General features: G+C 61.9%; 1 protein-coding gene across 3 annotated transcripts in view; it reads right to left on the bottom strand.

The window, feature by feature from the left end:
- The window catches only part of SLC12A7 (solute carrier family 12 member 7), a 60,538-nt gene that overhangs the window by 18,286 nt on the left and 29,967 nt on the right, over positions 1–12,285 (bottom strand). For 2 of the 3 annotated variants that reach the window (XM_055245839.2, XM_063619598.1), the window contains 9 exons: positions 12,004–12,171; positions 8,410–8,508; positions 7,721–7,778; positions 6,857–7,031; positions 5,711–5,829; positions 5,152–5,250; positions 4,300–4,419; positions 3,489–3,593; positions 2,683–2,851 (listed from right to left, as the gene is read on the bottom strand). In XM_055245839.2, coding sequence (XP_055101814.1) covers positions 2,683–2,851; positions 3,489–3,593; positions 4,300–4,419; positions 5,152–5,250; positions 5,711–5,829; positions 6,857–7,031; positions 7,721–7,778; positions 8,410–8,508; positions 12,004–12,171 — 1,112 coding nt within the window. The remainder of the gene's footprint in view (positions 1–2,682; positions 2,852–3,488; positions 3,594–4,299; positions 4,420–5,151; positions 5,251–5,710; positions 5,830–6,856; positions 7,032–7,720; positions 7,779–8,409; positions 8,509–12,003; positions 12,172–12,285) is intronic. The other variant, XM_063619597.1, reaches the window with a different exon arrangement.

Below are 12,285 nucleotides of genomic sequence, written 5' to 3'. Positions count from 1 at the left end.
GTGCCCCCATCTGGCCGGAGAACAGAGCCAGGGAAACGGCTGTTCAGGATCAGCCAAGTTTGGATGCAGCCACTGGAGGGGCCCTGAGGGCCTCCAAGTGCTGCAGCCACGTCACGGGGCCACTTCCTACGTGACTGGCTGCCGTGCTCACCCCCACATGCTGGCTCCGAGGAGTCGGAGCTGGGGATCTCAACTCTCTTCTGGCCTCACTGTTGGGAAAACCACCTTGCAGGACCGCAGGGTTTCAGGAGGACGCAGCACTGTGTCGGGGGACCCTGTTATCACGAGTCCCCGCACCTGCCCGGCGCAGCAGTCACAGAGGCCTCCATGCAGACAGACCTCAACCCGGAGGACAACGGGCCCTTTACGAGTGGGGAGCAAGAACACCAGTGCCTTAGGACCCCTTTTATGCCAATCAGTGCCACGTAGAACAGAGCACAAGGGCACGCATAAGCCTCCCTGCCAACTGCATGAGTCACGAAGCTGCACACTTCTTAGGGAAATTTCCATGCTTTACAGACTTGCCCAGACCGGGTGCAGTGGCTCACACCTATAATCCCAGCACTTTGGGAGGCCGAAGCAGACGAATCATTTGAGCTCAGGAGTTCGAGACCAGCCTGGCCAACGTGGCGAAACCCTGTCTCTACTAAAAGTACAAAAATTAGCTGGGCGTGGTGGTGGGCACCTGTAATCCCAGCTACTGGGAGGCTGAGGCAGGAGAATTGCTTGAACTCAGGAGGTGGAGGTTGCAGTGGGCTGAGATTGCACCACTGCACTGCAGCCTGGGCAACAGAGGGAGACTGTCTCAAAACATAAATAAATAAAAAGTAATAAATAAATACATAAGAAAAGATTTGCCCAGATTTCTCTAATTTCACACTAACGTAGCCACGATGGAGACTCCCCAGGGCAGTGCAGCCCCAGAGGCAGCCAAGCGAAGGCGGGGCCTGCGGCTGGCTCCAGCCCTCAGGACCAATGCAGCTAAGTCACAGCCAAAGGCTCGCTGAGAGCAGCGGGGGCAGGGTGGGCTCGGCCTCCTGTCCGCAAGAGCGGGCTGCTGTCTGAGGCTGTCCCAGACCCCGCAGCCAAAGGGCTGTCAGATGGAGAGGATCTTCCTGTGAGCTGCGTTAACGTGAGAGTGTGAGGGCAGCTCTTCCCATGGCCGTGAAGACTGGCAGAGCATGGCAGGGGGTCCCGTCATCCCCCAGTCACTGCAATCCCTGCCCTGTCCCTCATGAACACAGACGCGCCCTCACACACCTCCAGGAAGGCCAGGTGGTGCCAGGATTCTTAGAATCCGCCAGCAGGGCAGTTCCAACTCTGGGATTCCTCCTAAGAGCATTCCAGCACGGGATAAGAAACACGGAAAGGGACATATGGGGACCAGTACTGTGAACATCCCCCCGAAAACCACGATACCTAAATCCATGGGTTCACAGTCAATAGCAGCTAACGCCCGAACCCGTGGTGAGCCATGATGCCGCTGTCAGGGAAAGGGAAGGCCCAGAGCATCTCCTGTCTTCCCTGGAAAAGCCAACCTGTGGAACCGCCTGAGAGGGCGGCCGTCCACGTGGCCAAGGTGGCGGGAGGGGTGGGGGCCGTTTTTTACCTCCATGGGATCCTGGCCCTAGGCCACGCCACCTGAGGCTGCTACCGTCCACATGCCCACAGCCCCCTTGAGCAGCGTTCCCACCCCTAGGCTGACCGGCCCGGACCTGGATGGGCCTCAGTGCGGCTGTGGTTGTCCAGAGAAACATACAGCAGGGGGCCGGCTGCAGATGCCTGGACACACCCACAAGGCCCCAGGGGAGGCCTGGCAGCAGGGAGTTGGCTCCCAACCCACAGCGAGGACAGAGGCGGGCACCCGCATGGGAGGGACCTCGGACACACACCACTGCAACAGGCACTTGGTGTAGGCCCCACAGACTCCCACACACAAGAGGGGGAAGAAGGAGGCTTGAGGCGCCCGCAGCAGCCAGCCCTGCCTGGGCACGAGGCGCCCTTGGCATGAAAACCACGCAGGTGGGCACTCAGAAGCTCCTGCTTTAGCAAGAAATACGGAAGTAACTCCAGGTGACGCGACGGGACCCCACAGGCTTTCATCGTGTCATCATTCCGTTTCCGCATAGTGTGAAGCTTCCCGTAAGAAGTTTGAAAATCAGAGAAATGAAGACACGAAGTCTCAGAGCCCGATGTCCTGGGGCAGCCGACTGTAGCAGCAGGGCCCAGAGCTGGCACCAGCATGCTACATGCCCGGGGCACTCAGCCGTCCCTCCCCACAAAGCTCTGAGTGCGCAGAAATTCAGCAGCACACGGGCATCACGCTTACGCAGCCCCCAGTGAGCCTGAACAGCAGGAGACTGAGCTGGCAGCAGAACCGTGACTGTGGCTCTGGACGGGGCTCACCCTCTGGACGGGGCTCACCCATGGCGGGAGGAGGTGGTCCCAGGGTTCGCCCTTGGAAAGCTAACGGCCCTCAGCGCCTCCCAAGCTTCCTGGGGTGCGGCTGGCGCTCCCAGGCCTTAGCGCGCTGCTCTGAGCTCAAAGCCACTGCCATGGCTAAAACACAGCAGCGCCATGCACGGCACCGTGTTGACACGCTGCGATGAGGACGTGCCAGGGCGCGTTTCCTGTGCAGCTGGGGTGGGAAAGACGCCTGCCCCCAGACCCCGCCCGGCCCACCTCCTCGGCCAGCTGAGCCTCCATATGCTTGTCCAGGTACGTCCCCTCCAGCACCGAGCCCACGATGGTCAGGCCCTTGCCGGCTTTCAGCTGCGACGTGAAGGACAGCAGGCGGGGGTGCTTCACGGCCTGCTCCGCATCCAGGTTCAGCATCACCAGCACCTGGGGCCTGCAGTGGCGGGGGGGGGGGGGGGGGGGCAGCTGTTACCACGGCAACGCTCACCCGGGCACGGCCCATTCACAGGCAGGGCAGATGGGACAGGTGGGGCACATGACACAGGTGGGATGGGGAAACACGTGACACAGGTGGGGTAAGTTGAACAGGTGACAGGTGAGACAGGCCACACAAGCCAGATGGGACAGGCAGGGCCGATGGACAGGTGGACACTAGCCAGGCAGGACAGGTGAACAGGTAGGTTAGACAGGTGAGACAGATGACGTGCTGGACAGGTGAGACAATGGCCCAGGACACACGCCTGAGGCCCCCGCCGAGACCCTGAGCGGCAGAGGCTTCCCGCAGATGGCCTTTGCTTCAGCAGGAGCCACCCTCTCCCACCCCAAGCCCAGGGCTGTGCCGGCAGAGGAGCCGGCTCTCCATACCCCCACCCTGCAGTAGGGACACCCCCGGCGCTCCAAGGCCCCCAGCTGCGCGATTCGCTCTGCACCAGGCAGTGTTCACACCCCAGACCTTGCCCGAGCGGCTGAAGGCGAGAGGCCCCTGAGACTCTAAGGTCCCTTCTCAAAGGCCGACCTCAGAAACGGCTCTTCTGTGCGTCTGAGGAACACGGGGCATGGGCGGTGCTCACCTCCAGTTCTTGGTGTGGGGGGGACCGTGTTCCACGCGCAGCAGGGCGTAGCGAGCGGCGTTCAGGGACAGGCCGCGGATGCCGTCGCCCCACTCCTTCTCGGCCCTGAGGGGAAGGAAGTCAGGGGCTTGTCCAGCCGCATGCCTGGAGGCTTCTCTCCCACCCGGGAAAGAGGGGACTTCTGGGGGCAGGTGAGTTGGGGCAAACAGGACCCCCGGGAAAAGTCCCTGGATGAGGAGGGAGGCCTCCGTGCCCACCCCTGCCCTCAAGGGAGCCCATCCTAGGAGCCACCGGGTCAGAGGGTGCTGTGGCTATGGAGGGAACGAGGTGTACGCCCAGCCTGCGTGAGGTGCCTTCCTCACACGGCGGGGGGCAGGAGGCCCGTGACAGGGAAGTGGCTGGACCCCGGGCAGGAGGCGGGTGCAGGTGGAGGGAGGGTGGGCACTGGGGCCCGGGGAAGGATGCCCGTGGCTGCCGAGTGAGTACAGACACAACCTGGGGACACCTCGCAAGACACGCAGCAGGAATAGTCAGCCGTGGGCTCACCGCCTGCTGAAGACGGCACGAGACAGAGCTCCAGGCTGGAGACCCCGTCCATGAGTGCAGGCACCTCGGCCTGGCTGGAGGCGGGAGGGAAACCCCGGCTGTCACAACACAGCCCACCTGGACGTGCTCCCAGCTGCCCCCAGGAGGGCACACAACGCCTGAGCCCCAGGGAGGCCCCTCCAGGGAGCTGCCCCAGGTGTAGTGTGAGAGCGGCCCGCCTGCCCTCCCGTGCGCCGGGTCCGTGAGAGGCGCTAACGGTGCTTACCCACGGTACTCAATGTACTTGTAGATGCAGCCGGCGATGAGCATGGCGGACAGCGCATAGTACCAGGAGCAGATGAACATCAGCGCCAGGCACAGGCTCATGCCCAGGAAGGACAGGGTCCTGGGGGTGAGGCAAGTGGCTCAGGGGCGGCCCAACGCCATGCAGCCCCCACACCTCAGCCACCGCCACACGACATTGCCCCTCCCTCAGTGAAACTCTCTGTTAACACTAGGAAGACAGTCACTGACGCCTGACGATCATGGCTGCACTCAACCACCTCTGAGGGGTGACGTGGCTCCCTGGGCCCCTGTGGGAGCTGTCACTCCAAGACCCAGGACACAGCTCCAGCTCCCAGCGCGCACACAGCACCTCGGCTGTGCATGCAACAAGGGGCTGCAGCGTCCACCCAGCGCCTGATTCCCGGGGAGGGGAGTTAAGAAGACCCACAGCCCTGATGGGCTACGCCCCAAGCCTGGGAAGGCTGGGCTGACCACGGGAGGTACGAGGCACATGCAGACACCTGGGCAGCCTCGTAACCAGAGGCCTTCCTCAGGTGCAGAGGCAAGGAGAGGCCACAGTCTCATCAGCTGCGCAGGGGCTTACTCTGCAAAGGAACAGTCAAGGACCCGCCGGGGTCTTCAGGCCCAGGGCAGCTGGCCTTGCAGAGGCACCCAGTGTCCCAGCCTGTGGGGCCCCTGATGTCCATGCTGAGTGGCCTCACCAGTGGCAGAGCGACCCAGTGTCCCAGCCTGTGGGTCCCCTGATGTCCATGCTGAGCGGCCTCACCAGTGGCAGAGGCACCCAGTGTCCCAGTCTGCGGGGCCCCTGACGCCCGTGGCTGAGCAGCCTCACCAGTGGTAGAACTTGAAGCGTGGACGCCAGTTGGGGGTACGAAGCAGGGTCTGCACGGCGCAGGCCAGGTTCACGAACAGGTAGCACATGAGGAAGAACCTGCAGGGACGGCCGGCCACTGACACGGGCCTGCTGGGCCCCCCTGAGCCTCCAGTCACTGCCACCTGGGAGACCACCCTTGTCGTCACTGTCCCTCCCACCTGCGCCTTGTCTCCCCATGTCTGTCTCTGCACGTGACCTGACTCAAACTGATTCCGAATCAGGCCCCCTCAGGCTCCAGCCATCCTGTGGCCACCTGGTCCATCAAGAGATGGGCCATCGTCCCTTCCCCAGCAGCTGTCTGTCCAGCCACACTGTCCCCGGCTGACCCCAGCGGGCGCCTGCCTGGAGGCCTGTGCACCTGCCTTCCCCGGCGCAACTCCCTTCCCGGCAGGATCCTGACTGCCCACGGCTGGCCCCGCCTGTTTACTGCTTGTCCTGAGCAGGACCCCCCACCCACACTGCCCCACGCTCCAGGCCCACACACCCATCCCCAGGTCCCCGTCCTGTGGGGACTCACATGGAGAGGATTGGGGCCACGCTGTCCAGGGAGGCGATGAGGATGCCAGTCTCGCAGATGAGGACTGTCAGCAGCAGCGCCCACGTGGGCTCCCCGTTGGCCTTCCCGTGGCCAAACACCTGCAGGGAGAAGGGCAGGAAGATGGGGCAGATAACACCACCCTTTTAGGAGGCAAGCTGCAGGCTGGTCAGGTCTAGCCCAGATGAATCTTAAAGACACAGACCAGCAGAAACGCCTTTCACAGCAGGTCCCCGGGACACCACCCGGCCGGCCTGGGAAGAGGCCCTGACAAAGGGCTGCAGCCTGGGAGGCTTCAGAGCTGTGTCTACACTGGGCTTGCCTGCAACCTGTGTGGCCCCAGCCTGCCCCCACCTGCCTCAGTTTCCCTGACCACACAACACAGGACCAGCGTCTCCAGGGCACTCGCGGTTCCCCAGACCCTGTAGTGACCTTTCTCATCAGGCCACCCTCACCTCCCAGAAGCTGAGGCCCATGGGGCCTGTATGCCTGTCCCCTTCCTGGACACCATGCCCTAGGCCCGGCTGGGACTGAAGATGCAACCACACAAAGGCCCTGCGGGTCGGCACCCTGCTGAGGGACCAGCAACGGGCGAGGATGGCTCTGCCATCCACAACCTTCCCACAGCTGCCCCTGGGCCCAAGTGGCAGGAGGAGCCACAATCGGCAGCTCTGGGCACAGCACACGGACAGGACCCATGCGGGCGTCTGTGCAATCCTCAGAGCAGCCACACACTCTGGCTGCAAGTGGCTGGTGACGCCACCTCCCACGGACTAAAGAGCTCAGCCACACAGAGAAAGACGTGGCAGGAGGGCGGGCAGGGGGCTTCCCGCCAGACAGCAGACCAGGCACCTCTGGACCCGAGGCTGTGGCCCTCACACAGCCGCTCTTGACACACCCGGGGCCGCACTCGGAGGGGCCTGCAGGCAGGAGGGCTGGAGCTGCCTCTGCCCAAAACCCACCTCCCACCACTCCCATGCTCTGTGCAGGGGCCAGGGGCAGAACGACCACCACGGGGTCCAAGCTGCAGGCGTGCGTCCACACACGGCACTGTGAGGATTCCACAGGGGAGCAGAGCCCCCGACCCTTACCTTCCAGGGTCACCTCCCCCAAGGGCGCAGGACTCACCTGCAGGAAGGGGATGATGCCGTCACGGGCAATGGCCTGTAGCAGGCGCGGTGCCCCCGTGAGGCTCTGCAGGCCGGCGCCACAGGTGGAGAAGAAGGAGCCGATGACGATGACCCAGGGGGAGGGCCAGGCCAGCATGCCGATGACCAGGTTCCCCTGCAGGGCCTCCCCGAACCTGCAGGCAGGCGGGCGGGCGGGTGGCTTTCAGAAATGAGCCTAAGCCAGACAAAATGTCTTCTCCCACCCAGAGCGAGGGGCCCAGTGCAGTGGGGCGACTCCCTGGAAAGCTGAGGCCCGGCGTCCAGTCCCTGTTGGCTGAAACCTCCACCAGGCTCTGCCCAGCATGGCCAGAATGCTCTGGAAGGTCTTCAGCGGGGCAAGGGGTCCTGCTCACCTAAGGGTCACTCTTGGGAGCAGGGAAGACCCAGCCTGGCATTAGCTTCAGTCAGGGACCATCCAGGACCCCCGGGGCCTTGGGGCTGCCAGACAGGCATGCCCCACGAGGATGCAGGGTCAGTGATGACCTGCCTGGGACCCCACTACTTCTCCACTTGGCAGCAGGGCTGAGGGGTCTCCCAGGGCCAAGCCTCACCCGTCCACACCCCTGTGGCCTCCCCAGGAAGGGCCTGCGCCCCCAGCTGCATCAGGGCTTGGAGTTGGCTCTGAATGGTTCCCCAGGCCCTAGGCTCCAGTGGAAGAGACGACACATCAGACCAAGGGGATCCCAACCCTGGGACCAGGACGCCTTCAGCTCTGCACACGGACATGAAGTCCTAGGGTGATATAATTTCAAAGCCGAATTCGTCCTCAGGAAAACCCATGAAGACTACAGGCTTTGCACGAAAACTGCAGATGGAAACGTACTTATCTCGTAAGACCACGCCTTCGATGCAGGCCCCAAACAGCACAATGCAGGAGAGATCTACAGCTCTCGTCAAGGAAGGGCAGGTCCGCAGGTGCAGGGTCCTCAGGTACGGGGGGTGGGGTGGGTGGGGAGATGCACTGGCCAGCGGGCCGCAGGGTCCAGGTGGGCGGGGACCGTTCTGCACCCCATCCCATCCCGGGCAGGTCCTGTCCCCCGTGTCCCCAGCGCACCCTCCTGGGGCTCTGTCCAGCACCACAGAAGGGGGCCCTGGGGTGGTGGAGACACACCTGGCCTGGTGCTTGACCGCCAGGGATTGGCAAGGGACCTCGCTGAGGGGACAAGGCTCGGCTGGAAAGAGGCGGCCTTGGGATTGAGAAGCCAGAGGTCCCACGGGCCCAGCCTGCTGGCAGCACACACCACACACTGCCGCGCACCACTGTCCATGCGGCAGGGTGACTGCTTCTGTTTTATCTATGATCGCATCACACAGTGGTGAAGAAGCCGGGGTCCTGACAGCAGCCCCTGCCCCATCTCCCAGGGAGGATGACGTGGTCAGAGCACAGCCTAACCTGGGAAGTCACATGCTGGTGGCCGAGGGCACGATGCTGAGCAGGGGAGGGCATGGGGGCCTCCCCCCAGGCAGAGGCTGGAACCTGCGCCTCCCTCGCCTGCACCCCTCCAAGGATACAGATGAAAGACGTGGTCACTATGGCCAGGATGGTCCCCGTGGGGATGGACTTCTGCGCATCCTTGAGGTCCCCGGACCGGTTTGAACCCGCCATGATACCTGTGAACATGGAAAATGCTGCCAAGACCCATCTGAGGAGTCAGTGCCATGTGATGGCAGCCCGTGCCCGGAGAGCCAGAAAGGCAGTCTCTGGGGAGACCCCGAGGGTGAGCTGCGCCCAAGGCTGCAGTCCAAGCTCCGCCGGCCCACGCTGCAGTACTGCGGCTGGGGGGATGCAGGCCCAGGCACGCGGATGAGCCCCCACGTCTACCGCTCCCCTGGATCCGAGGATGAGGCCCAACCCCAACACTGACCCCCACCAACCCCCACACCCAAGGCTTCTCTGGAGCCTGCGTTAATCCCACGGCCAAGGGTCAGCCCAGGGACGGTGCTGAGCAATGGCTCACAGGCCCCCAGGACCTAAGGACTTTCGGAATGAGACCCTAGAACAACTCAGCCCAGCCAGCCAGGCCAGCAGACACTGCGACCCCTCCCACTGCAGCACCACGTGGACACCACCTTGCTCTAGGGAGCCACGGCCGGGGGTGTTTCCGCACAATCAGGTTCCACAAAGCTCCAGGAAGCCGGGTCGGTGGGGGCCACTTGACACCCGGCTCAGCCCCATCCAAGGCGCAGCCTGAAGCACCCATGCTCGGGGTGGCCTGGGAGCAGCAGAGCGCGCAATCCAGTGCCACGGAGACACCCGGAGCCATGCAGAGGCTCTGCCCCCACGCCCTCCACCCACGGTGCTGAGACACCCGGAGCCACGCAGAGGCTCTGCCCCCACGCCCTTCACCCACGGCGCTGACACACCCACAGCCACACAGAGGCTCTGCCCCCACGCCCCCCACGGAGGTGAGACACCTGGAGCCACGCAGAGGCTCTTCCCCCACGCCCTCCACCCACGGTGCTGACACACCCAGAGCCACGCAGAGGTTCTGCCCCCACGCCCTTCACCCATGGTGCTGACACACCCGGAGCCACGCAGAGGCTCTGCCCCCACGCCCTTCACCCACGGCGCTGACACACCCACAGCCACGCAGAGGCTCTGCCCCCACGCCCTCCACCCATGGCACTGAGTGCACGCAGACAGACGGGGGAGGCTGGAGCGGAGGTACAGGGAGAGGACCCTGGGCAGATCGCCCCCTCCATAGCAAGACAGGCCCACCTTCAGAGGAGGCAAGAGAAACACCAGACACCAGCGCTGTGGCCAGGCCCTGTGGCTGACCCTGGGCTCCAGGGCTTTCGGATGCGCTGAGATGAAGTCCAGGAGCAGATGTGGGAGGGACCGGAAGGGCAGCTGCACAAGCAGCCAGCACCAGTCAGGGGCGTCCCAACAGGAAGGCTGAGTGGAGACAGCCGGGGGCGTGTGCGTGCCACTCGGAGAGACGGGGCCGGGCCCCATCCCCTGGGGAACAACCAAGGGCCCCACCCCCCGCCGGAACAAGGCCCACTGTTTGAGGAGGACACAGAGGGCCGAGATCCCCAGCCTCTAAACTCACACTGAGGCCACTCCTAGGTGTCGCCTAACAGCGTGCCAGGTGTTCCCAGCAACCCTACAACACCTTCTCCTGACACAGGCCTGCCCGAGAGAGCAGCAGACAGGCTTCTTATAAATCCATCAGGACACAGGGCAGAGACCTCAGCCACTTCCCCTGACCCTAACAGGCAGGATAAGCAGGGGCAGGAAGGAACACACTAGAGAGAGACAGAGAGAGAGACAGAGAGAGAGACAGAGAGAGAGACAGAGACAGAGAGAGAGACAGAGAGAGAGACAGAGAGAGACAGAGAGAGAGACAGAGAGAGAGACAGAGAGAGAGACAGAGAGAGAGACAGAGAGAGACAGAGAGAGAGACAGAGAGAGACAGAGAGAGAGACAGAGAGAGACAGAGAGAGACAGAGAGACAGAGAGACAGAGAGAGAGAGAGACAGAGAGAGAGAGAGACAGAGAGAGAGACAGAGAGAGAGACAGAGAGAGACAGAGAGAGAGACAGAGAGAGAGAGAGACAGAGAGAGAGACAGAGAGAGAGACAGAGAGAGACAGAGAGAGAGACAGAGAGAGACAGAGAGAGAGACAGAGAGAGACAGAGAGAGAGACAGAGACAGAGAGAGAGACAGAGAGAGACAGAGAGAGAGAGAGAGACAGAGAGAGACAGAGAGAGAGACAGAGAGAGAGAGACAGAGACAGAGAGAGAGACAGAGAGAGACAGAGAGAGAGACAGAGAGAGACAGAGAGAGAGAGAGACAGAGAGAGAGAGACAGAGAGAGAGAGACAGAGAGAGACAGAGAGAGAGAGAGACAGAGAGAGAGAGACAGAGAGAGAGAGAGACAGAGAGAGAGAGACAGAGAGAGACAGAGAGAGAGAGAGACAGAGAGAGAGAGAGACAGAGAGAGACAGAGAGAGAGACAGAGAGAGACAGAGAGAGAGACAGAGAGAGAGAGAGACAGAGAGAGAGACAGAGAGAGAGACAGAGAGAGACAGAGAGAGAGACAGAGAGAGACAGAGAGAGAGACAGAGACAGAGAGAGAGACAGAGAGAGACAGAGAGAGAGACAGAGAGAGACAGAGAGAGAGAGAGACAGAGAGAGAGAGACAGAGAGAGACAGAGAGAGAGACAGAGAGAGACAGAGAGAGAGACAGAGAGAGAGACAGAGACAGAGAGAGACAGAGAGAGAGACAGAGAGAGACAGAGAGAGAGAGAGACAGAGAGAGAGACAGAGAGAGAGACAGAGAGAGACAGAGAGAGAGACAGAGAGAGACAGAGAGAGAGAGAGACAGAGAGAGAGACAGAGAGAGAGACAGAGAGAGACAGAGAGAGAGACAGAGAGAGACAGAGAGAGAGACAGAGAGAGACAGAGAGAGAGACAGAGAGAGACAGAGAGAGAGAGACAGAGAGAGAGAGACAGAGAGAGACAGAGAGAGAGAGAGACAGAGAGAGAGAGACAGAGAGAGAGAGACAGAGAGAGAGAGACAGAGAGAGAGACAGAGAGAGAGACAGAGAGAGAGAGAGAGAGAGAGAGAGAGACAGAGAGAGAGACAGAGAGAGAGAGAGAGAGAGAGGACGGGAGGGAAGGAGAGGGAAACACAGAGAGAGAGAGAGAGAGAGAGGCAGACAGAGAGAGAGAGGGAAAGGGGGAGGGGGACAGAGAGAGAAAGAGTGCAGGAGGAGAGAATGACAGAGACAGAGAGATGGACAAAGAGAGACAAAGGAAGAGAAAGATGGAGGCCAGGCGCGGTGGCTCAAGACGTCTGTAATCCCAGCACTTTGGGAGGCTGAGGATGGCTTGAGCTCAAGAGTTTGAGACCAGCCTGAGCAACGTGGGGAGACCCCCTCTACAAAAAATACAGACATTAGCTGAGTGTGGTGTCGTGTGCCTGGGGTCCCGGCTGCTTGGGAGACTCAGGTGGGAGGAATATTTGTGTCTAGGAGTTGAGGCTGCAGTGAGCCGTGATCACACCATTGCCCTCTCAGCCTGGGTGACAGAGCAAGATCTTGCCTCAAAAAAGAGAGGGAGAGAAAGAAAGAGAAGGAGACGGCTGGAGCCGCGGGCTCACCAGTCACTGAGGGGAAGTAGATGCCAACCAGCAGGGTGAAGGAGGCCGCGATGTCGGTGAGGACATAGGGCAGCGCACTGGCGTGGCTCTCCTCTGCCACAGGCACCGAGGGCACACCTTTCTTCTCCACAAATGCCCCCGCGTGTGCATACATACTCCACAGGTTCTCTGCCGGGCAAGGAAGATCCCATGGGTTTGTGGCACCTTCTGTCCATTGCCCCTGCCATGGGGCCGCCCACTCCCTGGCAGGTGCCACTGGTGGCCGGAGGCGAAGGGTCACAG

Source organism: Symphalangus syndactylus, chromosome 16 (genome assembly GCF_028878055.3).
Source record: "Symphalangus syndactylus isolate Jambi chromosome 16, NHGRI_mSymSyn1-v2.1_pri, whole genome shotgun sequence".
Classification (NCBI taxonomy): domain Eukaryota; kingdom Metazoa; phylum Chordata; class Mammalia; order Primates; family Hylobatidae; genus Symphalangus; species Symphalangus syndactylus.
Note: the sequence above shows the minus strand (reverse complement) of the source record. Positions and strands in the feature narration are given on the sequence as shown.